Raw genomic sequence first — 25,124 nt, 5'->3', positions numbered from 1 at the left:
AATCCCAATTCTTACAGAAATTGTGGAATTTCTGAGGTGGGATCTAAACCCTGTCCACGATTTTGAGACACTCCATGGGATTTTTCCCCAGAATCCCAAATCCAGGGGGATTTCAAGGTGATTCCCAAGCCTGGGAATTCTAGGATGGGTCAGGATCTGTTGGTTGAACCCAAAATGGTTCAAATTTGCCCCAAATGCTTTTCTGGGGAATTCTGAGATGGTCCCAAACCCCCTTTGGGTTAAAATCCCAAATTTTGGGGAATTTTTGCTGCTTCAAATGGACCCACACTGGTTTTTATGGGAATTCTGGGGTTATGGAATAGTTCAGTAAATGAAGGACATTTCAATAAAATACTGGGATGTTTCTGTGAAACCCTGGATTATTTCCATAAAGTTAAATAAAATCTCAATAAAATATTGGAATCTTTCCATAAAGTTTTGATGATGTCCATAAAATATTGGAATATTTCAATAAAAATAAGGGAATTCAATAAAATGTTGGAATAGTTCACTAAAACCTTGGAATATTTCAGTAACCAAGGCCACAAAAATCCAATTAAAATGGAATTTTCCCCCTGCCCATTCCCAAAATTCCTCCAGCAGCATTTTCCCAACTTCTACTTAAAAAAACCCAGGAATTTTCTGTGGAAAAAAACAATTCTGACCCTGAAGAATTAATTAAATCCAGGATTTTTCCACCCAAATCCCATGGGAATGAAGGATTTTTTCCACAATAAAAACACCATTTGTTTATAAATCCATTTCCCTGCTTTTATTCCACATTTTCCACTCCTGTACAATTCCAGGCTGATCAATATTTTTTTTTTAATTTTATTTATTTTGAATTTTAAATTTTTTTCCTGTTTTCCTTCGGGAAAAAACCAAAAAAAAAAAAAAAAAAAAGAAAACTCCACAAATCTTATGGAAAAACAGGTGCCAGGTGCCTCTGGAATTTGGGAATTCCAAGAATTTTTAACATTAAAAAAAAAAAACATTTTCCCAAAAAACATGCAAATTCCAGTAAAAAATTGGAGCTGGCAGTGAAAAATCAACCCAAATTCTTTTTTTTTTTTATATGGGTTTTTTTGGGATTTTCATCACAGTCTTAGTCCCAAATCACAGATTTTCCAATCCTAAGGAAGGCAGGGTTTTCCAGGATGGCTCTTTTAAAAATAAAGTTGATCATTAATGATCCAAAAGGGGGAAATCCAAGGAAAAGTTGGGGTTTTCTGCCCCTCCAATGGGAATTTTTTGGGGGAGAAATTGGGAAAATCAAGGTCGGGGGCAGGAAAAGCAGCGCCAATCCCAAAAATTGCTGGCATGGAATGGTAGCTTCACAATTCCCAAGCCAAATTCCTCAAAACTCCTTAAAATTCCACCAAAATTCCATCAAAATTCCTGATTTCCATTTAAAAAACCCCAAAATAACTGAATCTTCACAGCCAATCTGAAGGAATTTTCCGTAAAAACGGGGATTTTCTGAGTTAAATTCCAAAAATAAAAACATCAAGGAAAAAAGAAAGAAAAATTCCCCAAATTATTTTGCGAGTTAAATCTGAGGATTTTTTTGTCTTCTTAGAAAAAAAACTGGGCACAAACGACGTCAAATTCCCACTGCTAAAAACCAGGAATTATGGTACAAGTGAGGTAAAGAAAATTCCCAAAAAATATCCACCCACGAGAGAGAATTCCAAGGAAATACCAACACAGTGAATCCAAGTTGTTTTTTTTTTTCAGTTTTTTTTTTTTTAGATTTAAAAAAACAGAAAAAAAAGCCACGAAAATCCTCCCAAAAAATCAGCGGAAACGGCAAATCCGGAAAAATCCCAGAAATCCGCTGGGAACTGGGATCTCATCTGTTTGTTCCAAAAACTGGGAATGTCCTTTGTTTTGGGGCAAAACATTTGGGAACATTCTTTGGTTTTGGGGCCAAAAATTGGGAATATCCTTGGGTTTTTGGGGCTAAAAAATGGGAATATACTTTAATTTCTGGCATAATTGCTATTATTTTTAATAATTGGCTCTCCAAAAACAGGGAGCATCTTTTAATTTTTGGGGCCATAACCAGGGAATTTCTTTTAATTTTTGTCAGCCAAAAATAGGGGATATCCTTCAATCTTTGGGGCAGAAAATTGGGAATAGCCTTCTATTTCTGGGATGTGTTTGGATCTCCGAAAAACAGGGAATATCCTTTACATTTTGGGGGCCAGAAACTGGGAATAGTCTTCCATTTTTGTGGCCAAAAACTCGGAATCTCGGTCAATTTTCAGGCCCAAAACCAGGGAACACCCCTTCCATTCCCCACACTCCTTGGCCTCTCCAACCCCAGGAATTTCCGGGATGAATCCGTCCAACTTTTTTTTTTTTTTCTGGGAATTCTCAAATTTCCATCAGCTCCAAATCTGCCTCCTCAAAGCCATAGAAGGACTCAGCCTCGCTCTCCCCCTCGAAGAGCCGGTGCAGGATTTCAGGATCGGCCTCAGGGTCGTCGTTTTCCAGGAATTCTGGGGATGATTCCCTAGTTTTGGCGATTTTCAGCCTCTCCTCCATGGCGGCGATCAGCTCCTCCTGCTCGTCGCCGTTGCGCCGCGGTGATCCCGAGTCTCCGGCCGGCCCCGGCAGAACGCTGGCCACCAGGAAAGATTTCCGGATCAATTCCGGGCAATTCCCGAGGATTTCCAAAGCTTCTCCCAGCCACCCCAGCAGCAGTTGGAGCAGCATGGAGGAGTCGGAATCCACCAGATCTCTCGCCTGTTCTTTCCATTTTTTATGGAGGAAATTTTTCAGGGACCTCTTGACGCACATGTCCAGGGGTTGGATCCGGGAGCTGCATCCGGCCGGGATGACGGCCGGCAGCGCCCCGGCCGTGCTGAGCACGGCCAGCACCTCCTCGGAGAGGTGCGTCCGGTGGCAATCCAGGACCAACATGCCTTTGGAAGCGCCGCCCTGGCACTCCGTATGTTTCCTCCACACTCGGGCCGCCCACAACTCCATGATCTCGTCGTCGCCGCAGCCGCTCTCCTTGGATTCCAGCAGGATGGATTTGGGAATGGCAGCCGGGCAGGGGAGGCGGCCTCTGGAGATGAGCAGAGCGGGGAGGACGCTGCCGTCGGCCAGCACGGTCAGCACCAGCTCGCACCAGGGCTCTCCGTTGCCCACCGTCTGCAGCGCGCTCTCCTTCCGCTCATCGCTGCCCAGCACTTCCACGTCCAGGAAAAGGGAGATTTCATCCACGGCGGCGATCATGGCCGGGGGCAGCTCCTGCGTGTGGATCTGGCGCTGCACGAACTCGATGAAGGCTCCGGCATTCCCCTGGATCTCCTTGGGCAGGGGGTGGGCGACGCCGCGGCGCGTGTGGGTGCTGAGGTGGTGCCGCAGCATGAACCGCACGGCCCACTCGTAGGAGATCTGGAAGCCTCCTTCCAGAGACCTCCCGATCTTCGTGGCCTTCTGGAAAAGCGTCTCCTCGTTGACCGGCAGCTGCTGCTCGCGCTGGGTCAGGACCCACTCGGCCAGTTTCTCCTCGGCCTCCAGACTGAGGTATTTGCCCTCGGGCAGCTCGGGGCGGTCGTCGTGGAAGGCCTGGAAGCGCCGGAGCCAGCGGCGGATGCGGCGCGGAGGGTTCCGGAAATGCTGGGCCGCCTGCTCCGTGCTGGAGCACAGGGCGAACAGAACCACACGCAGCTTCTTGACAGAAAGCTGCTCTTTTTTGGTGGGTTCGGGGTCTTTCTGCGGAGGTTCCGCCGGGACTGGGGCGGGGGTTGCGTCGGGGGGTTGGGGGATCGGGGTTTTTTGGGGGTTTTGAGGTGGGGTTTGGGGTTTTGGAGGGGGAGGTGGGGAGGGAGTTTGGCAGGGGGGTTGTGGCGTGTCCTGGGTGTGCCTGGAAAAAAGGGGGAATTGGGAAAAGTGAAATTTTTGGGGTGTTTGGAAATTGGGAGGGAAAAAAAAGGGAGAAACGGAGAAAAAAGGAGAAAGAAGGGGAAAACAAGGGGAGGAAAAAGGGGGACAAGGGGAAAAAAGGAAAAAAATAGGGAAAGGGTGGGGAAAAGGGAGAGAAAAAGAGAGAAAATAGAGGGGGGAAAGGGGTTAAGGAAAAAATATGGGGAACAAAAAGGGAATAAAAGGGGAGAATAGGGAAGGAAAGGGAAGGAAAAAGGAAAACAAGGCGAGAAAAAAAGGAGGGAAAAGGGGGGAAAAATGAGAAAAAAATCATGGACTAGGAAGGATGAGGATAAACAAGAATTTTTGGCTTACCTGGAATGTGATATCCAAGAAGGCCCTGGAATAACACAGAATATTTAAGGTTTTTATTCTAATTCGTTTGAGGTGTTTTATGTTTTTACTTCTATTTAATTTTATTTCAGAGGAATTTGGGATTTGTGGGAATTCCTGGAAAAGCTGGAATCAAACCAAGCTCCCTCAAGAATGAATTCTGAACTTCCATCCCATTAAAAAAAAGGCAAAATTAATTCAGCTTATTCCCGAGCTCCAGAATATGAGTATTTCTTGGATTTTGGTGGGAGTTCCGGGTTTTCCCCATTTTCCCTTTTTTTTTCCCCGGTTTTACCTTGGACAATGATGTTGCTGGACTCGTGGGAGGGGTTGAACACCAAATGTTTGGCCATGGAGTCGCCCTCAGAGGTGACAAAGAGGCAGGAGGAGCACGAGAGCCTCACCCCGCTGGGAAATGGGGGAAAAAGAGGAAAAATGAGAAAAAGGGGGAAAAAAGAAGGGGAAAAAGAGGGGGGAAATGGGGGAGAAAAGGGGGGGGGAAATGGCAGACAAAGGGGAAAAATGGGAGGGGAAAATGTGAAAAGGGGGAAAAGAAGGAAAAATGTGGGAGGGGGAAAAAGGAAGGGGAAAAGGGGGGAAAAATAGAGGGAAAGGGGAGGAGAAAGGGAAAAAAGAGAAAATGAGGGGAAAGAAAAAGGGAGGAAAAGAGGAGGAAGAAGAAAAAGAAATAACTTTAATTTCAGATATAAAAATTTGTCCAACCCCTCATTAATAACCAAATTATTGCTAACTAAATCACTATTATCAATGACTTATTGTTAATACTGAGATTTATAATAATTAAATTATTGATAATTAAATATTAAATAATAATTATTAATAATTAAAATGTAAAACTCCTGCATTCTGGAGCACAATATGAATGGGACCCATAAATATCAAAATCCCTGGATCTTCCCCCAGAATGAAAAAGGTCAGGAATTCCCAGGGGCTGGAATTGGGATTTTGGGAATTTTTTCCATACCTGGCCGTGTAGTTCTTGAACAAAGCCAAATATTTGGGGCTTTTCCGGGGAACGTGGTTGCTGGAGAGGGAAAAAGATGGAAAAGTCAGAGATAATCTGGAGAAAGGGCTGTAAAATCAAAGAAAACACCCCACAAATAATAAAAAATGAAAATCAGATAAAACACACAATGAATCCATATAAAATAGCCTATAAAATTCATATAAATACCCTAAAAAATTAGTATAAAGTTCCCTAGAAGATTATGTCACATATCCTATAAAATAACCTATAAATCCATTGAAAATAGCCTATATAATCCATACCAATTCCCCTATAATAGCCACACAAAATCTCATCTAAAACCCTGTAATAGTTCCAATGAAACTCCATTAAATCCCCTATGAAATAATATAAAATCCTCCACAAATCCATAAAAAATATCCTGAAAAAAAACCCCATAAAAATCACCTATAAACCCATAAAAAATCCCCTACGAAACACTGGAAAACTGCTCTGGAGCCCAGAATTATTCCCAAATCCCAGATTTTTCCATCCTTGACCATGTGGTTGCTGTAGGCACAGAAGCAGCAGGAATTTTCCATTTTCCCCCACCCTCTCCCCATTTTCCCCCCATTTCTTGCAGTTTTCCCCCCATTTTTTCCCAAATCCCTCTGTTTTTCCCCCAAAGGCCGTACTTGATCATGTGATTGGCGTAGGCGCGGGAGCAGCAGGTGCTGTAGCGGCACAAGGAGCAGTGCACGTAGGTGGGGAAGTGGTTGGGGAAGTCAGGGATCTCGAAGCTGCACTCCAGGCACGTCTGCCGGCCCAGGCCGCTCCTGGGGCAAAAAACGGCAAAATCCCTCAAAATTCCTCAAAACCGGGGCTTTGGGAAGGCTCCTATGGGATGGGGGAGGTGGGGAGGAAAGGGGATGGAAGGATTTGGGATGGGGTTTTGCTACAGTGAATTATTATTTACAACTAATCTATATTAGCCAACTAATATTAAATTACCAATACTGTCAATAAATTCCAGGACGGAATTGCAGCTTTAATTCCCTGTTTTCCAGCTCCACCTTTCCAAAGCAACCTCAGAATTCACATTTTTTTCCCCCATAATGACACAATTTTCTCCCAAAATTTCCAAACTTTTTCCCCGAAAAATCACTGATGTTTTCTTGCTAGCTCTCTTGGGGACGCTACAGTGGCCAGGGAACCCCAAAATTCCCATTCTTTCCCCAAATTCCCATATTTTCCCTGCTTTTCCCTCAACTTTCCCAAAAATTCCTGCTTTTTCCAGGAGAAGCACTGACTTTTTTTTTTTTCCTGGCTCTCTTGAAGATCCCATGGTCGCTGGGGAATCACAAAATTCCTGTTTTTCCCCCAAATTTTCCCCCAAATTCCCATCTTCCCCCAAAATTCCCACTTTTCCTGGGAAAGCGCTGACGTTTTTTTGCCGGCTCTGCGGGGGGCATTGCGGTGGCACAGGAAGAGGGGCTGGGGGTCGGAGGAGGATCCCAGGGGAGCCGGATCCGGGCCCATCCCGTGGGAAGGTTCCAGAGGCAGCGAGCGGGGCTGGCCCCGGGACGCGCGGATCGTCACCTGGGGGAGCACAAAAATTGGGGAAAGTTTGGGTTTTCACAGGGAATCTGGGGTTTGGATGAATTCCCAATCAACACCATGAAATACCCAATTAGTTCTAGGAAAAAACCAATTAATTCCAGGAAATACCCCATGAATCCCAGTAAATTCCCAATGAATCCCACAAAATTCAATGAATCCCAATAAATTCCCAAGGAATCCAAATAAATTCCCAATGAATCCCACCAAACTCCACAAAACACCCACTCAATCCCATAAACACCCCCCCCCAAAAAATTCCCCCACTTAATCCCACCCCCTTCCCCATCCCCACCACCCCCAGCCAACAAAAGCCCGGGGAATTTTTCCAGGATTTTTTCCGGGAATTGCATGCCTTCGTGCCGGGTTTGAGCCCCTCGAGCTGCTTGGGCTTGCGGAAGGTTTTGTGGTGCTGCAGCTTGTGCTCGATCTTGTCCTTGGCAAACAGGAACTGCAGGCGGCACTTGTTGCAGTGGTACACGCTCTTCTTCTGGAAAAAATTCATTAGCATTAATTAATTACTAACTGCTTCATTAGGTATTAATTGATTATTAGTTATTAGATAGGTATCAATTGTTTATTGATTATTGAATGGGTATTAGAACTGAAAACTGCACTGGTTGCAGTGGTACATGCTCTTCTTCTGAAAATTATTAATTAGTCGATAATTATTAAGTAGGTGTTAATTATTTATTAGTTATTAAGTAGGTATTAGTTATTAAGTAGGTATATTTTCCAAGGAATCCCCTGGAATTTGGGCTCACCTGGTGCCTCTTGAAGTGCTGCTGGAAGGCACTGCCATTCTTGAATGTCTTGAGGCAATTCCCAAATCCCATTTTTTCCCATTCCCAGTTCCCACCCAAATTCAGTTAATGAATTCCCACTTGTTCAGCATCCCCAACATCCCATTTTCCCCCAGGGAATTCCCGTTTTTTCTGGGAATTCTGGCTCACCTGGTGCCTCATGAAGTGCTGCTGGAAGGCGTTGCCGTTCTTGAACACCTTGAGGCAGTAGGGGCACAGGAGGTGCCGCGTGTCCTCGTGGATCAGCCGGAAGTGGCTGTCCACCTCGGAGTACAGCGACGAGCGGTACTGGCACACCTGGAAAATCCAGCAAAACCCAGGACTGGGGGCAGGAAAATCCAGGAACTTGGAGCATTTGAACAGGATGTGGGAAAACAGGGAAAAAATCCTGCGCTTTGGGGCATTTCGGCAGCAAGTGTGGGAAAACCACAATTAACAGGGAAAAATTCCATATTTTTCCATACCTGGCACACACAGGGAATTACTCTGGTATTTCTGGGGTCAGAACTGGGAATTCTAGGTGGGAATTCCAGGAGCTTTCCATACCTGGCAGACATAGGGCATCTCCCCGGGTTTGTGGGTGTCCTTCATGTGCTGCAGGAAGAGCGGCTCACTCTCAAATGCCCACTCGCAGATCTTGCACTTGGCTGCCCCAAAAAACAGGGAAAAACGAGCACAAGTTGGGAAAAATGTGGGAGTTGGAGGCAAGGGCAAAGGGAGAAGGGGGGGAAAAAAGAGGGGAAAAGAGGGAAAAGAAGAGGGAAAAGGGAGAAAGTGGAACCGTGGCTGGAGAAGTGAAACTTGGCTAGGATTTGGGGTGGATTTTGTGGTGACCTTGAGCAACTTTCCTTCCATAAATTCCCACCAAATCCGGGAGGAAAATCCCAATTTAGGGATAAAAAATTCCCAGAAAAGCATGGCCTAGTGGACCTCTAGGAGCTGTGCACGTTCTCCAGGTGGAATTGGGGTTGGAGAAGTGAAACTTGGCTCGAATTTCGGGCGGATTTTGTGGTGACCTCAAGCAAGGGGCGAGGGAGGAGCGACAATTTTCCCTGCCCAAAACCCCAGTGAATCCAAGAGGAAATTCCCAAGTGAATCCCGAAGAAAAGCAGGGAAGGGACTGACTGCTGGACTCGTAGGGGCTGTGCACGTTCTCCAGGTGGCACTGCAGCTGGAAGGGGGTGCTGAAGTGGCGGTAGCAGTGCTGGCAGATGGTGTGCACGTCCACCTCGCCGTTCTGCTGGTCCAGCTCCACGTGGTGCTTCATGTGGTTCATGAACCTGCAGGGATGGAATTCCCGGAGATTCCCGTTCCTCATCCCAGGAAAATGCCCTCTTCTCATTGTTCCCAACTCGGGTTTGGGTTATTCACGGATTATTCCTGGGTAATTTGTGCATAATTCTTCACTGGGGGTTGTTGTTGAGGCGCTCAGGGCAGTGGGGGCAGCAGCACCCACGTCCCACTGCCTGTCATTCCCACAATCCCAGCCCATTCCCAGATAACTCCCACAATCCCAGGTTATTCCTGGGTTATTCCCAGACAATTAATGGATAATCAAGGGATAACAGCTCACCAGTTCTTAAAGTGCTTGGTGCAGTGGGGGCAGCGGTGCCCCCATCCCACTGCCCATCACTCCCACACCATTCCCATCCCATTTTTGGGCTATTCCCAGATAATTAATGGATAATCAGGGGCTGATGGCTCACCGAATGTTGTTCTTGAGGCGCTTGGTGCAGTGGGGGCAGCGGAAGGACGTGGGCACCCTGGGGCAGGGCGGCACGGCCGCCCCCTTGCCCCCGTCCCGCCCATAGTAGAACTCATCCACCAGCATGATCAGCTTGGCCTGGGCGGGGTCAGCCCCACCCTCACCTGGCTCAGGTGCGGCCTTCGGTGGGGTCGGGGGTGGGGCTGGGGCTGCGCCCTGGGCAGGGGAGGGGGCCTTGGCCGAGGGCGGGGCAGGCTCAGAATCCAGGGATTTGCGTTTCTTCAGGAATTCCACCAGCTCTGGGCAGCAGTACTGCGGAAACGGGGTAATTAATGGCTGCTTGTTAATTGGGGTTGGGGTAATTAATGAGACACAGAGAGCTGGGGCTGGGATTAACCACTGCTTGTTAAACTGGGGCTGGGATAATGAATGTGGAGACATTGAACTGAGTCTAGAATGAATCCCCACTTGTTAAACTGGGTCTAGAATGAATCCCCACTCGTTAAAGACAGTCTAGAACTAATCCCCATTCATTAAACTGGATCTAGAACTAATCCCCATTTATTAAACTGGATCTAGAATGAATCCCCACTCATTACACTGGGTCTAGAATGAATGCCCACTCATTAAGATGGGTCTAGAATGAATCCCCACTCGTTAAACTGGGTCTGCAATGAATCCCCTCATTAAGGTGGGTCTAGAATGAATTCCCAAAACATTTGACTGGGTCTAGAAGGAATTCCCACTCATTAAGCCGGGCCTAGAGCTCGCCAGTCCGGGATGATGACTTACACACATGTGGCCCCGCAGTGCCTCAGTGACACGGAACTGCGAGTCGCACTTGGGACAGACCTTGCGGCCCCCATCCTGGAAATCCAGGCTGGGAATGGGAGAAGAGCTGCCTGCAGCGGGACAAACACGGATCAGCTCCCAGCCCCACAATTCCCACTTCTCCCCTGCCCCAGACACTCGTTAATCCCGCCAAAAAATCCCAAATTTCTGACTTTTCACAGCCTTTGTCCCACAAAGCCTCCCAAAACTCCCCATTTTTCTCTTTTCTACCCTTTATCCCAAAAACCATCTTAAACCAACTCTTGCCTCCCAAGAACCCGGAACACCCCTTAAATCCAAGTTCTGCCTCCCAACACCGCCGAATTCCTGGGATTTACCTTTCCGGGGCGCGGCCGAGGCCGAGGCCTCGCTGGCGGTGCCACGCTGGGCAGTGCCAGGGCTGCTGTTGGCCACGGCCAGCGCGGCGGGGCCATGGGCCAGCGAGGGCACTGTGCCCAGTGTGTTCACCAGCTTGGCCACCTCGGGGCCACCAGCGCTCCCGCCGCCATCACCAGGCACGCCCGGGCGCTTCACCGTCACAAAGCTGGCAATGCTCACTGCGGGAGGGAGAGGATTCCATGGAATTCCCAACAGGAACTGGGGTGGGAATTCAGCCAACTCCTCCAGTTCCCTCCTTGAGACTTTACCAAAAATGGTTTGGACAAAATTCCAGTGAAATTCCAGCCAGGAATTCCCAAACTGAACCACTTTTTTACCCAAACTGCTCCAGATTCTCCTCATCTGTGAACGAACTCTGACCCAAAAGTGAACTCGGGGCCAGCTCCCAGCACTGCCCCCTGGCTCCCGTGGATTTATTTTTCCATGAGAATTCCTGCAGGAATTTGGGCTGGGATCGGAACTCAGTCACTCACTCTGCTGGGGCGCCTGGGCCTGGGGCACGGTGCTGCGCAGGGTCAGCGTGGCCGGGATGACCGTGGTGAAGGTGTTGGTGGCCGGTCGGCCGGGCCCGGCACTGCCCGGCCGCACCTGCGCCACCGGCGAGAACACCTGGGGAACGCCAACTGCTGGTTTAACAAACTGGGTACCTGGGGCTTCAAAGACAAACAGAGAACCGTGATCCGACCCCAGTCCCAGGAAATATGGGCTTTACAGCTTTATTTGGGATTTACAGCTTTTATCTTTATTAATGATGATTATTATTAACATTATTAATGATGATCACCTGGCACAAGGGTAATGGAGCCCACCAGGCCCATGAGGTTCTGCACTGGCCACTTGACACCATTATTATTATTATTGATGATTAATGATACTATTATTATTGCTATTTTATTGTTGTTATTGCTATTATTGTTGTTATTGTTGTTGTTAAATAATAATAACATTACCTGGCACATGGGGGACAGGCCCATAGAGTTCTGCATTGCCCACTTGACATTATTATTAGTAATAGTTAGCATTAGTATTAGTATTAAGTGTTAATGTTGCTCTTGTTTTGTTATTATTGTTATTATTGTTATTATTATTGAATAATAATAATACCATTACCTGGCACAAAAAAGGGGGACGGGCTCATGGGGCTCTACACTGGCCACACCTCATCACCATCATCACTATTAGCATTATTCCCATTACTAGCTATTGCTGAATGGTTGTTATTTGATTAATGAGTTAATTACCTGGCACGAGGGTGATGGGCCGGACTGTCTGGCCCTGCTGGACGTTGAGCACGATGCCCAGCTGGTTCATGGGGCTCTGCACGGGCCGGACATTCTGCACCGGGAACCCCTGGAACCAAGGGGTGAATCAGCCCCAAAACCGTCCCAAAGTAACCCAAAACCATCCCAAAGCAGCCCAAAACCAGGTTTTTCCAAGGATTTCCCATGGAATTTGAGGGCAGGGGCTCTTCCCAGGAAAACAAAACCTCTCGAGGTTTGCAGTTTTGTTGAGCCATACACTCAGTGGGGTCCAACTCCCATCCCACAACCCCGGGGGAAAACCAGCATTAAAAAAAACACTGAAAAATGGGATTTTTTTTCCCAGGAAAGAGCAGTTTTCCATGGATTTTCCACAGAATTCAAGGAAATCTCCCAGAAAAATCAAACCAAGCAATGAGGGCAAACCCCCATCCCACAAACCCAGGTGGATTTTGGCACGATGGGAAAAGCAGCAGCAAAAAGGGAGCAAGAAATGGGAATTTTCCCAGGAAAGCGTGGTTTTCCCAGCGATTTCCCGCGGCATTCCGGGCTGGGGAGCTCACCTGGGTGGTGATGAAGATGGGTTGGGTGCCCGCAGGGGGATTGGTGCCGTGGTTGGCATTCTGCATCAGCTGCACCGGCCGCAGCAAGGGCTGAGTGACCACTGCCCCCAGGCTGGGCGCGGGGCTCTGCGCCAGCAGCAGGGACTGCCCGCCTGGCTGGACAGCGGCATTCCCGCCTGGAAAACAGCCGGAACACCCGTGGGGAAAGCGGGAAAACCCTGGGGATGTCGGGGGAAAACCCATGTGGAAAGAGGGAAAAGCCAGGGGAATGTGGGGGGGAAATCCATGGGGAAAGGGAGAAAAGCCAGGGGAATGTGGGGGGAAATCCGTGGGGAAAGGGGGCTAAATCCATGGGAATATGGGGAAAAAATCCATGGGGAAAGGGCAGAAAATCCATGGGAATATGGGGGGGAAATCCACAAGAATATGGGGAAATGTACGTGGGAAATATGGAAAAGTCAGTGAGAAAATGGGAAACATCAGTGGGAAAAGCGGGACAGTGAGGAGGGAAAAGGGGGAAATGACCTGTGGGAGTTTTTTCCATGGAATTGTAATCCTCCACCACGGAGTCCTCGATGACGTCGCTGATTTTCTGCCATGGCTCCAGCTCCTCCTCCTCGCATTCCATGAAAAGATCCGTGTCTGCCATCCTGGAAAAACAGGGGGGGAAAAGGGAATTTGGCACTAAAAAACTCACAGGGAATTTTTTTTCCAAGGGGAGGAATGGGAATAATGGGTTTGGATTGGTTTTAGATCCCAAGATTCCAAGAGAAAACAAAAGGAGCTGAAAATTTTCAGGCTATTTCTGGCTTTTTTTCCCAGGGAAATCTGAGGAAAATTCCTGGATTTGACTCAAAATTGTTTTTTCCCTCCTTTCCCACTAAGGACTTCCAAGTTATTTCTCTCGTTTAAAATTTCTGTATCTTTCCAAGGGAATCCGTGGAATTTGGGATTAAAATCCCCAGGACTGACTCAAAATTGGAATATTTTGCCTCTCCCACTGAAGAATTTCAGGTAACTTCGTGGTTTTAAAAATTTTAAATCCAAAAAAATTAAGATTTAAAAAAATCCCAAAGGATTTTTGGTTATCCCAAAATTCCCCACTTGGAATGAGCAGCAGGACCTTTGGTTTGGGGTCTTTTAATTAAAATTAGAACAAAAAAAAAAAATTAAATCAAAATTAAAACACTTGGAGAATTCCAAAAATTTTGGGATTAAAAGAAAAATTTGCAGGGATAAAACCAAAAATTAACCAGAGCTTCCCACCCCAGGAATTCTCTCCATTACTTCAGCTGGGGATGGGGGGAATTGTGGAAAATTTTCCTGGAATGGGGGAAAAAATGGGATTTTGTTGTCTCCCATCCCACAGGCAGAACCTTGGAATGTTCACCTGCCTCTTCCCAAAACACTCCTCACCTCCAGGCCTTGGGAAGCTGGAAATATAATCCCAAAAATATCAGGAATGGATGGTTTTCCTTGGCTTTGAGGTGGATACAAGACCCAAAATAAATGGTACTAATAATTACTAATTCTGTTTAATTACCAGCCCTAAAACATCCAGGAATTTGGGAAATTCTGGGAATTTTGAGGAATTTAGGAAACTAAAAGTAAATTTCCTTTGGCACTTCCCCCTTCATCTTCCCATCCATAAGAAAAACATTTAAAACTTCATCCTATTAATTAATCAGATTTAATTTGTGCCAATTAATCATTAAAAGCCTCTAAAATGCTTTATTTTTATCTTTAAATTTTCTTTTTTCAGCACCTTTGGGAATTGTTCTGGTGAGATCCCTCCCATCCTCTGCCCACGCTGGGATCAGCTGAATCCCAATAAAATCCAGTGAATTCCAATAAAATCGTGGTTTTGGGAAGCAGGATCCTATCCCTCCCCAGCTCCCTGGCACATTCTAGCCACAGTGAATTCCAGGAAAACCTCAAACACTGGGAATTATCAGAGCAGCAGCAGCAGCCTCAGGGGATTTTTGGGATGGAATCCCAAATCCTGCTGGAGGGGGGTAATTCCTGCTCTCCTCAGCCTCTCCCAGGAGTTCTGGGATCCTGGCTTGGGCAGGGGAGAAAATGAGGAGTTTTCCCATTTTTTGCTGCTTGGATCCGGGCAGGATGAGGGGATGGAGCCGCTCCTGAATGTGACACTGGAGGGACAGGACAGGGACGGGAAAAACTGGGAAGAGGGGTGGGGTGGTGAGCCCAAATCCCTGAGAAGGCTGGGATCCCAATCCCAAATCCCTGAAGAGATAGGTGAGATCCCTGAGGAAGAGCGGTGGGATGGCAATCCTGGATCTCTCAGGAAAAGGTTGGAACACCAATCCCAAATCCCCGGGGAATACAGGTGGGATCCCAATCCCAAATCCCCGGGGAAGAAGACTAGGATCCCAAATCCCTGCGGCCGAGGGCTCCCCCCGCTCACGGCGCTGGACAGGGGCACTCACTCAGCGAAGGTGCAGCACCAGCAGGCCAAGGATGATGGGGGGGTGGTCTCACCCTGCAAACCGCTGAGCCCAGACCCTCCCCTTTTCCTTAACCTCCCCTAAAAACCGGGAAAAGGCCGTTTCTCCCGAGAACTCCAGGAAAAGCCCCCCACACACACCCTCAGCGTATTGTGGCGGCTAAGAAAGAGAGCGAAAAATAATCCCCGTGCCCAACATGGCCGCCCACCAGCGAAGCGGCGCCGCCAAAGAGAGGAGGGGGCGGCAGCACCAGGAAAGGACGGACACGACCGTCCCTTCCTCATCCCGGCGGTGGCGACCGTGGGGCGACGGTAAGGGAACCGTGAGGGGGCCGTGAGGGGACCCCCGATGTGGCGTGAGGGAGGGTGCGCGGAGGGAGCGGCGGCGGGGCCTCATCACCGCCGCCCCCCTCCCCTGAGGGCGGCCGCTTCACCGCGCCCCCCGGGCCGTCAGGGCTGCGCGCGGATCCCTCCGCGTCCCTCAGCGCCCGCCCGGGGCCCGGCGGGAGCGGCCGCCGGAGCCGCCGCGGCTCCTCCCCGGCCCCTCCTCGGCACCGCGAGCCCTCCCTCCTCCTTCTCCTCCTCCTCCTCCCGCCACCGCTTTGTGTACGGCGCGCTCCGGCCCTGCCGCCCCCCCCTCACTTCATTCCCCCCTTCTCCCCCTTTCCCGGGCGGCTCGAGCCGGTTCCACCGTCTCCGATCCCCCCCCTCCCTTCATCTCCCCCCATGCCGCCGCCGCCACCGCCACCGCCACCCCCGGGGGGCTCCGCCGCCTTCATCTGCCCCCCCCCTTCCCCGCGCCCCCCGCCTCACCTTCCTCAGCGCTGCCGCCGCTCGCTCCTACGGGGCTCCGCCGCTCTCCGGGCGAGGCGACCCGCAGGGCGCGGGGGCAGGTGGCATGAGCCCCCCCACTCCCCCCCCCCACTTGGCGGGATGCTGAGGAGGAGGATGAAGACGGTGATGAAGAAGGAGGAATTATCCCTGGCTATGCTCGCCCTCTGTACGTTCTGCCGGGGGGCGGCTCCGTGCTTGGCGTGCGTGTGGGTTTTTTCCGCCCCCCTCTCCTCCTCTACTTCACCCCTTACGGAAAAGGGGGGGGGGATAAGAAAAAAAAGGTCGTCGGGCCCGGCGGGCTGATACAGGCGCGCGGCGCCCGCAGCCGCACCACACACAACACACACACCACACACACAAAAAGGGGACCTGGCCGGCGGAGGGATACCGCTGACGTCACTTCCTGCTGCGCGCAGTGACGTCACGGGGGCCGGGCCCTGAGGCGGCTGAGGGAGGGAAGGGGAAGGGCGGGAAAATGGCGGCGCTGGGTCGCGACCCCTTCCCGCTCCCCGCGGGTCCTCCCCTCACGGACCCGCCGCTGCCGCGGTTCCGAGCGGGCTCGGAGGGCCGAGACCTTGTGGAGCGGCGGGAGAAGCGGCCAGCGCTGCCTCACGGGCTGAGGCGGAGCTCCCGGGCCGGTGCCCCGCGCTGGGTGCGAGCGGCCCGAGAGCCCCTCAGGGCCGGGCGGGCTGTGAAGAGCGGTCAGCCCACGCAGCTGTGGGGTGCTCGGGGCTCCCCGGCCAAAATGTCCTACCTGAGGCCAAATTGTCCAGCTGACGGCAAAAATTCTTCACCTGAGGGCAAAATCTCCCACCTTGGGCAGGTGTTGCCTTTACCTGGATGGGCTTTTGGGTCAGCCCTCCCTGACAACCCCAGGTTAGGCCCTGGCTAAAATCTCTCACTTGAGGCCAAAAACTGCCCACCTGAGCCAGCCCCAAGATGAAGTAAAACAGCCCCAAAAATGAGGTAAGACATCCCCAAAAGGGGGGAAACAGACCAAAAAGTGAGTGAGAAACAGCAAAAATTGGAAAAAATAAATAATTTAAATATCTTCAATAATAAAGAGAACAATCCAAAAATAATAATTAAAATCTCTTTTTTCATAGCAGAAAAATCTCTTCCCCCCCCCCCCTCCGCATTTCTTGGTGGTTCATGGAAAAAGCATGAATGTAAAAGAATGGGTTAGGGTTAGGGTTAGGGTTAGGGTTAGGGTTAGGGGTTAGGGTTAATATTCCCTGGAGAGAGGAAAAAAGGCAGATTCCTTTAAAATTCTATACTAAAGAAATAAATAATCATTAATTAATATATTAATTCTCATTAGGGATAACCCAGGAATTAGGAGTGAGATCCTGATTTTCCAGAGGGAGAAAACGTTATTTCTTTGGATTTTTAAAAATTTTTTTCCACCCAGAAATGCCACAAAATATTTTTAAAAGTTGCTGCAGTCCCTTGGGAGAGAATTCCCTGGAAATATTCCCAAAATCCCGAGGTTTTGAATCAAAACTCCTAGAAGCATTTCCAAAATCCCCATTTTTTTCAGACAAAACTCCTTCCTCCTTCACTATTCCCAAATTCCTTCTCCAGGCTGGGAAAACAAACAAACAAACAAACAAAAAAACCCAGGAAAATTTGGAATAAAAAGGAGAAAATCGGGGGGGGGGAGGGGCGGTGGAAAGCAGGAATTCCACGGTGCGAGAAGTTCGGAAGTTTCCCTTGGGAATTTTAAGCAGGAATTTTGTTTTTTCCGGGCCCTGGATCCTCCCCTTGGCTCCTCCTCTCCCAAACCCCTCCCTTTTCCCTGGATTTCCGACCTTCCCCGGCTGTTTAGCCATAAAAATCCCACGAAATTCCTGGAGTTCCCATTCCCAGCCCGATCCAGGATGGGTAAGAGATCCCAAAATCCCCAGCAATCCCAAAAAAATCCCAAAATCCCGGGATTTGCTGCTTTTGGCTTCCCGAGGGTGGGGGGGACGGTGAAAGTCCAGCTTTTCCCTGCATTTAAATATTTAAATAGTCCCTAAAACCCCTGTGGACTTTAATTAAGACCTTGAGTTTCTTCATTAAAATCCATTTTCCCTGGAATTAATTGGGAATTTTTAATCCCTAAACTTCTAAAAACTGGGAGAAACTCCTGGTTTGCTGCTCGAGAACAGGAAAAACTCTTGGAAAAATCCTTAAGGTTCAGATTTGAGCTTTTCCCTGACATGTTCCATATTTTTGAGATAAGTCTTTGATTTTCAGGATGTTTTTCCTGGTGGTTTTTTTTTGGGTTTTTTTTTTTTTGTTTTTGTTTTGTTTTTTGTTTTTTGAGGATAAAACCTCGGATTTCCAGGAACTTTGACTTTTGGCTCTGAGGAAAAAGTAGGAGGGGCCAAAAACTTGGAAACCGTTTCCATGGGAAATATTGGGAGTTCAAAACTGAGGGAAAATATCAGGAATGTTGGGATCAAACCCAGCCAAAAATGAGGAATTTTTAGCAGGAATGTGTAGCCAAAAAGTATCAATACTCTAACCAAAACTATCCTGAATTTCCTGGGTATTTTTCACTCCCAAGTGGAATATTTTGAGAAATTTTTTTGGCTCCAAGTTCCTGGAAGTCAATAAAAAACTTTGGGAATGACTGACACACCTGGAAGGACCTGGGAGCTCCAAAAACTCAGGAATTGTGGAAGGAAATAAATCCTGGAATGCTCTGAAAAATTAACTCCATAAATTTCCTTGGGAATTTGGGTTTTTTGGGAGAAGATTCCTGAAATTCCTGGATTTTTTCCAGTGGCTTCTCTGTCGTTTTCATTTGAATTTCAATTTTATTTTTCCCAAATTTAATCTGGATTTGCATCCCTAAAACTTGGAATATTCTGATTTTAAACCCTGGAATTCCAAAGAAATTCCCATTTTTTGCAGCCCTTGCTAAAGTCCCAAATTTATCCCTTTGAATCTGACACTTTGGGACAACTCGGGGAGCTAAAAATTGGGATAAATTCCAGTGGTTTCTTTCCCCTGGAAAGAGCAAATCCAAGGCACAAAAATTGGGATAAATTCCAATTTTTTTTTCCCCTGGAATGAGCAAATCCATGGCACAAAAACTGGGAATGAGGAACTGGGAATAAGGAGTTGGGAATGGGGAATTCCGTGGATTTAAGGCTGGGAAGTGGGAACGGGGGATTGGCAATGAGGAACCAATGGAAAGCCCCAAATTCCCAGGAATTTTGGCGGCTGTTCTGGGAAGTTTGGGATGTGGGAATGATGGAATTTTGCCCTTTTCCAGCAGGAAAGTGCGGAGCGTGCGGGCCAGGCTACCCCAGCCCTCTGGAGGCCATGAAAGGCAAGTGCTGGGCCAGCATTCCCAAATGCTGGAATTGCTTTGGGATCGGGGGCAGAGGCAATGGATGAGAAGCAGGAAAAGCTGGAATTCAGGGGGATTGATCCCAAAGTGTGCCCGCAGGGCCCCGGGAGCAGCTGCTCTACCTGCCCTGCATCTACCAGAACACCGGGATCAGCATTCCTGACTTCCTGGCCACCGTGGATGTGGATCCCAAATCCCCTCGGTACTGCCAGGTATGGGGCGGGAGAGCCCAGGGGAATCTGGGGGAATCTGGGATCCTGAATCTGGGAGAATCTGGGGGAATTTGGGATCCTGAATCTGGGAGAATCTGGGAATCTGGGATCCTGAATCTGGGAGAATCTGGGGGAATCTGGGATCCTGAATCTGGGACCATCTGGGTCCTGAATCTGGGACCATCTGGGTCCTGAATCTGGGAGAATCTGGGGGAATCTGGGATCCTGAATCTGGGGGAATCCGGGATCCTGAATTTGGGGGAATCTGGGATCCTGAATCTGGGATCCTGAATCTGGAAGATCCCAGGGGAATCTGGGATCCTGAATCTGGGAGAATCCGTGAGAACTTGGCATCCCAAATCCAAGAAAATCCAGGACCTCAAATCCTCCCCCAGCACTGGCAGGGTCTGAAATCCCCAAAATTCCAGGAAAATCCAGGAGCTGGATCCCTGTTTTTCCAGGTAATCCACCGCCTGCCCATGCCCAACGTGGGGGACGAGCTGCACCACTCAGGCTGGAACGCCTGCAGCAGCTGCCACAGTGATCCCACAAAATCCAGGAATTTCCTGATCCTTCCCAGCCTCATCTCCTCCCGCATCTACATCGTGGACGTGGGAACCGATCCCAGGGCTCCCAAACTCCACAAGGTTTGGAATTCCCCCTTTTTTCCTGCTTTTCCCCCACTTGTTTTTCCCCTTATTTCATCCTTTTATCCCAATTTCTTCCTCTTTCCCCTCTTTATTTCCTGGTTTATTCCCTGGTTTTTCCATTTTTTTCCATTTTTTCTCTTTTTTCCCCTTTTTTCCCTTCTTTTCCCTTCAAACATTCCCACAAACCTTTGCCCAGAAATCCCCATTTCCCCCCTCAACCTGATTTCCAGGAATTTTCCCATTTTTCCCCATTCCAGGTGGTGGAAGCTGAGGAATTTGCCCCATTTTTCCCATTTTCCCCATTCCAGGTGGAGGAAGCTGAGGAATCTTCCCCATTTTTCCCATTTTCCCCATTCCAGGTGGTGGAAGCTGAGGAATTTTCCCCATTTTTTCCCCATTCCAGGTGGTGGAAGCTGAGGAGCTGGCCCGGAAGGGGAACGCTGCATTCCCACACACTTCCCACTGCCTGGGCTCCGGGGAAATCCTCATCAGCTGCCTGGGGGATCCTGATGGCAACGGAAAAGGTTTGGAATTCCTCCAAATTCCATAAAAACACCCCCAGGGATTCACTTCCCTGCACAATTCATGGAATATCTGGAATTTTCCTGAAATTTTTAGCACATTCCTGCAGGTTTTTATTGATTTCCCAGGCTGTTTTTATGTTTTGTTTAATAAAAAAGGAAAGTAAATATAAATAATTTGCTTTATTTAAAGCAAAATAGTTTTAGGAATTGTTATTATTATTATTATTATAGAAAAATACAAAATCCTAGGAAATTATTTTTATTACCAATAATAAAATAATGGGAAATAATTTTAGGAACTGTTTTTTGTTATTGGTGAGTATAATAGTAATAATAGTAATAATAGTAATAGTAATAGTAATAATAATAATAATAATAATAATGTTTAAAGAAAACATTTATTTGCTTTATTTCAATTTCTATAAATCTCTCCAAACTCCTTTTTTTGGGAATTTTTTCCAGGCACTTTCATCCTCCTGGATGGAGAAACCTTCGAAGTGAAAGGAAATTGGGAAAAAGGAGGAAAAATCCCCAATTTGGGCTACGACTTCTGGTACCAGCCCCGGCACAACGTCCTGCTCAGCACCGAGTGGGGCGTTCCCAAAATCCTGGCCCAGGGATTCGATCCCAGGGATGTGGAGAAAGGTCAGTGGGAAATCTGGGAAACCCTGGAAAATTCCATTTTTGAGAGCAGAAACTCATAAAAAATCCAATTTTTGACAGTCAAAACTCCTAAAAAAAAATCCACATTTTGTGTGGAAATTCCTAAAAAAAAAAGTCCGAGCGTTGACCTTACAAACTCCTCAAAAATTCAATTTCCCACCTTTAAAACCCTTTTAAAAAATCCAATTTTTTTTTTAAATCCTGCTTTTACCCCCGTTTCACCCTGAACTGCTGCACATTCCGTAAAACCTCGGGATTTTGGGAACGTCTCCCCTTTCCCAGGGCACTACGGGCGCCGCATCAACGTGTGGGACTGGAGCGGGCGGCGCCTGGTGCAGGAGCTGGATCTGGGCTCGGGATCCATCCCGCTGGAAATCCGCTTCCTGCACGACCCCAGCGCCGCCCAGGGCTTCGTGGGCTGCGCCCTGAGCGGGCAGATCCAGCGCTTCCACAGGAACTCGGTGAATTCCCGGGATTTCAGGGCGAGCGGCAGGGAACTGGGGCTTTTCCCCTGGAATTCCTGGGGTTTTCCATGGAATTCCAGGCATTTCCAGGGATTTTTCCGTGGTTTCCTTGCCCTGAGCAAGGACATCCACAGGTGCCACAAAAATTCACTGAATCCCCGGGAATTCAGGCAGAACTGCAGGAACTGGGGCTTTTTCCATGGAATTCCAGGTGTTTCCAGTGATTTTTCCATGGTTTCCTTGCCCTGAGTAAGGACATCCACAGGTGCCACAAAAATTCACTGAATCCCCGGGAATTCAGGCAGAACTGCAGGAACTGGGGCTTTTTCCATGGAATTCCAGGTGTTTCCAGGGATTTTTCCATGGTTTCCTTGCCCTGAGCGAGGACATGCACAGGTGCCACAAAAATTCAGTGAATTCCCGGGAATTCAGGCAGAACCTGCAGGAACTGGGGCTTTTTCCATTGAATTCCAGGTGTTTCCAGGGATTTTTCCATGGTTTCCTTGCCCTGAGCGAGGACATCCACAGGTGCCACAAAAATTCAGTGAATTCCCGGGAATTCAGGCAGAACCTGCAGGAATTGGGGCTTTTTCCATTGAATTCCAGGTGTTTCCAGGGGAATCTCCCAGGTTTTATCGCTGTAGGATGGGGTGGATATTCCATGTGTTTTGGGAATTTTGGGATAATAATTCCATGTTTTCTGTCCCTCAGGAAGGAAAATGGGAAGCGGAGAAGGTGATTGAGGTGCCCAGCAAGAAAGTCCAAGGATGGCTCCTCCCAGAAATGCCAGGTCAGTGGGAGAAATCTGGGAAGAATTTGAGAATTTTCTCACAGTTCCAGAGCGGATTTTGGCAGAATTCTATCCTTAAATGGCAAAAAATTCCAAATGTTGGGGTTTTTTTGGGGGAGAATTTTGGGATGAGCAAAGGAACCCCAGAGTGGGATCTGCTCTGTGCTTAGGGGTGGGATTTTCCAGGGAAATCCTTGGAATTTGAGCCTGGATTTGCTCAGGAATGGTCCTGGGAATGCTGGAGAGCCTTGGGACAATTCCCAAGGTTGATGTTCCACAAAAATCCTTGGAATTTGCATCTGAATTGGTTCCATCCTTTCTTCCTCTCCATAAAGTGTCTGGAATTTGGGTCTGGATTTCCTCAGGAATTGTAGGAATTCCCTCAGGAATTCCGGAGTAATTCCCGAGGTTGATGTTGTTCCTCCCATCTCCTTCCCAACCCCATTTCTTGGCATTTTCACATGGGAATTTGGTGACTTTTGGGATTCTCTCTGCTCCCATTCCCTGATTTTCCTCTGGAATTCCCTTGGGAAGGGCTGATCACGGATATCCTGATTTCCCTGGACGACAGATTCCTGTATTTCAGCAACTGGATCCACGGGGACGTGCGGCAGTACAACATCTCCGACCCCAAAAATCCCAAACTGGTGGGGCAGGTGAGGGAAAAATTCCCAAAAAACCCAATTCCCGCGGCTTTGAAGGGATTCATTCAGATTTACCATGGATTTTTTTCCATGGTTTTCCAGGTTTTTGTGGGAGGCAGCATCTCCAAAGGGGGAGCTGTGACCGTGCTGGAAGATCAGGAATTGCAGGATCAGCCCGAGCCGTGCGTGATCCAGGTGAAGATTCCCAAACTTTCTTCCCGATTCTTCCCAGATTTTTGGAAATTCCCAACACTCAGCATCCTTCCTGAGGTTGTTCCCACCTGGGTTTTCCTTCCTTAGGGATGGGTTTCGTCCCTGAAATCCCAATTTTCCCTTGGAAAAAAATCAGAATTAAGAAATTTGGGGAAATATTCCCGGATTTCCCACTTCAACTATTAATTGATAGTTTTTCATGGCAAATTCTGGGATGGGGAATCAAAAATCTCTTGGACACCCCCAGGGCAAGGAAATTCTGGAATTTTCACCCCTGGAATTGTTGGAAAATCTTTTGGGGAGATGAGGATGGGACAAAAAATTGCCAAAATGGGACAAAAAAAATGCCAAAAATTGGGAAAAATCCTTGGATTTGATGATTCCCGCAGGGTTTTCCCAACCTTAATAACTCCAGAAATCTCTAAAAAAATCCCGGAGAATTCCAAATCTTTCATCCTGTATTCCCTGACTCATCTCCAACCACTCCAGTGCTCCTGTCCCGAGGCAAAAATTCCCAAAAACTTCAGTTTTCTCCCCAAAGCCGGGGATGGGATTTTCCAGGATTCAGGGGAAGCGGATCCGGGATTTTCGGGATTCAGGGGAAGCAGATCCCGGGGGGGGCCGCTCCTGACTCTGGGATTTTCGGGATTCAGGGGAAGCAGATCCCGGGGGGGCCGCAGATGCTGCAGCTGAGCCTGGACGGGCGGCGCCTCTACGTGAGCACGTCGCTGTTCAGCGCCTGGGACCGGCAGTTCTACCCCGGACTCATCAAGTGAGTATTGATCACCGGTTATTGATTATCAGTTATTGATTATTGGGTATTGATTATTGATCGCCGAGCTGGTTATTGATTACTGATGCGATTATTGACCTGCAGTTCTACCCCAGCCTGATTGAGTGAGTACTGATCACTGATTATTGATTACTGATCACCGATCTGGTTATTGGCTATTGATCATTGATCTGATTATTGATTACTGATCTGATTACTGATTACCGATCAGGCATCAATTGCTGATCGACTGAGCGGTCAGTAACAGCCTGTTGGTTATCATTGGTTACTGATTATTACTGATTATTCATTATTAATTGGTTTTTAGTTGGTGATTAATCGGTAATTCAGTGGTTATTAGTTGATTGTTAAATGGCAGCTAATTGATTGCTAATCATTGCAATATTGCTAGTTATTGCAATATTGCTTATTATTGCATTATTGCTAACTATAATTTGTTATTAATTGGTGCTAATTGGTTATTAATTGATGATTAATTCAGTTTTAATCACATCAGCCAAACCTTTTCCCAGCCCCTTTGTCTTTTCCCAATCCCATTTTTTCCCTTTTTCCCTGGTGTTCACAGGGAGGGCTCGGTGCTGCTGCAGCTGGACGTGGACACGGAGCGGGGGGGGCTGGCCGTGAATCCCGAATTCCTGCTGGATTTCGGGAAGGAGCCGGGCGGGCCCTGCCTGGCGCATGAGATGCGCTACCCGGGGGGGGACTGCACCTCCGACATCTGGCTGTGATCCCGGAAATCTGGGAATTCTGGGAATGTTTGGGAATGGGGACTGCACTTCCGACATCTGGCTGTGATCCCACTGGAATTCCAGGAATGTTTGGGGATGTGGAAATGGGGGATTGCACCTCCAACACTTGCCTGTGATCCAGGGAATCTGGGAATTTGGGAATTCAGGGACTGCACCCCCAGCAGTGAATTTCTGATCCCAGGAAATTCAGGATGTATCCCATTTTTTCCCCATTCTTTCCTCTCTCCATCCATTTCCCAGGAAATTTGGGGTGCCTAGGGTTTCATCCACTCCCAAAATTCCTATGCTGGATCAGCCCCTCCTAAAAATCACCTTTGATCTTTCTAATCAAAAATCCCAATAAATTTCCCCTTCCAGCA

General features: G+C 48.1%; 2 protein-coding genes across 9 annotated transcripts; one reads left to right on the top strand and one right to left on the bottom strand.

Moving 5' to 3' along the window:
- Positions 1–745: 745 nt before the first annotated feature.
- Positions 746–16,111, bottom strand: POGZ (pogo transposable element derived with ZNF domain). 2 transcript variants are annotated; one of them, XM_030291672.4, is made up of 18 exons: positions 15,697–16,111; positions 12,942–13,066; positions 12,417–12,592; positions 11,836–11,944; positions 11,068–11,247; positions 10,534–10,752; positions 10,157–10,266; positions 9,366–9,676; positions 8,785–8,939; positions 8,206–8,306; positions 7,810–7,956; positions 7,212–7,346; positions 6,684–6,838; positions 5,935–6,075; positions 5,258–5,317; positions 4,568–4,680; positions 4,255–4,279; positions 746–3,880 (listed from the first exon to the last, which is right to left on the bottom strand). In XM_030291672.4, exons 2-18 carry the CDS (start codon positions 13,063–13,065, stop codon positions 2,380–2,382), a joined length of 3,762 nt encoding a protein of 1,253 aa, XP_030147532.1. In that variant the 5' UTR covers position 13,066; positions 15,697–16,111; the 3' UTR covers positions 746–2,379. The 2 variants fall into 2 exon arrangements, with proteins under 2 accessions (XP_030147532.1, XP_041577111.1); XM_041721177.2 differs by having other exon boundaries at positions 7,212–7,343.
- LOC100221156 (methanethiol oxidase) lies at positions 15,066–25,124 on the top strand. Of its 7 annotated transcripts, none has more exons than XM_072918644.1 (12): positions 15,066–15,195; positions 18,989–19,042; positions 19,163–19,275; positions 19,737–19,922; positions 20,329–20,449; positions 20,912–21,094; positions 21,395–21,573; positions 22,288–22,366; positions 22,901–23,022; positions 23,113–23,205; positions 23,877–23,995; positions 24,582–25,124. In XM_072918644.1, the coding sequence occupies exons 1-12, from the start codon at positions 15,081–15,083 to the stop codon at positions 24,742–24,744; spliced, it is 1,527 nt and encodes a 508-aa protein (XP_072774745.1). In that variant the 5' UTR covers positions 15,066–15,080; the 3' UTR covers positions 24,745–25,124. The 7 variants fall into 7 exon arrangements, with proteins under 7 accessions (XP_072774745.1, XP_041577115.2, XP_041577117.2 ...); XM_041721181.2 differs by having other exon boundaries at positions 18,986–19,042; XM_041721183.2 differs by having other exon boundaries at positions 18,986–19,042; positions 24,529–25,124.

This window comes from Taeniopygia guttata, chromosome 25, assembly GCF_048771995.1.
Source record: "Taeniopygia guttata chromosome 25, bTaeGut7.mat, whole genome shotgun sequence".
In the NCBI taxonomy this organism is placed as follows: Eukaryota; Metazoa; Chordata; class Aves; order Passeriformes; family Estrildidae; genus Taeniopygia; species Taeniopygia guttata.
The sequence above is the reverse complement of the archived record's forward strand: the minus strand, read 5'-3'. Positions and strand labels throughout refer to the sequence as shown.

Coding starts and splice junctions, on each gene's coding strand:
- POGZ (XM_030291672.4), bottom strand. CDS start 13,065: ATGGCAGACACGGATCTTTTCATGGAATGCGAGGAGGAGGAGCTGGAG. Junction 6,076..6,683: donor CGCAGAGCCGGCAAAAAAAC/GTCAGCGCTTTC, acceptor TTTTTGCCCCAG/GAGCGGCCTGGGCCGGCAGA. Junction 4,280..4,567: donor CAGCAACATCATTGTCCAAG/GTAAAACCGGGG, acceptor GTGTTATTCCAG/GGCCTTCTTGGATATCACAT.
- LOC100221156 (XM_041721181.2), top strand. CDS start 15,081: ATGGCCGCCCACCAGCGAAGCGGCGCCGCCAAAGAGAGGAGGGGGCGG. Junction 19,043..19,162: donor CCCTCTGGAGGCCATGAAAG/GCAAGTGCTGGG, acceptor GTGTGCCCGCAG/GGCCCCGGGAGCAGCTGCTC. Junction 23,996..24,581: donor TTCTACCCCGGACTCATCAA/GTGAGTATTGAT, acceptor TGGTGTTCACAG/GGAGGGCTCGGTGCTGCTGC.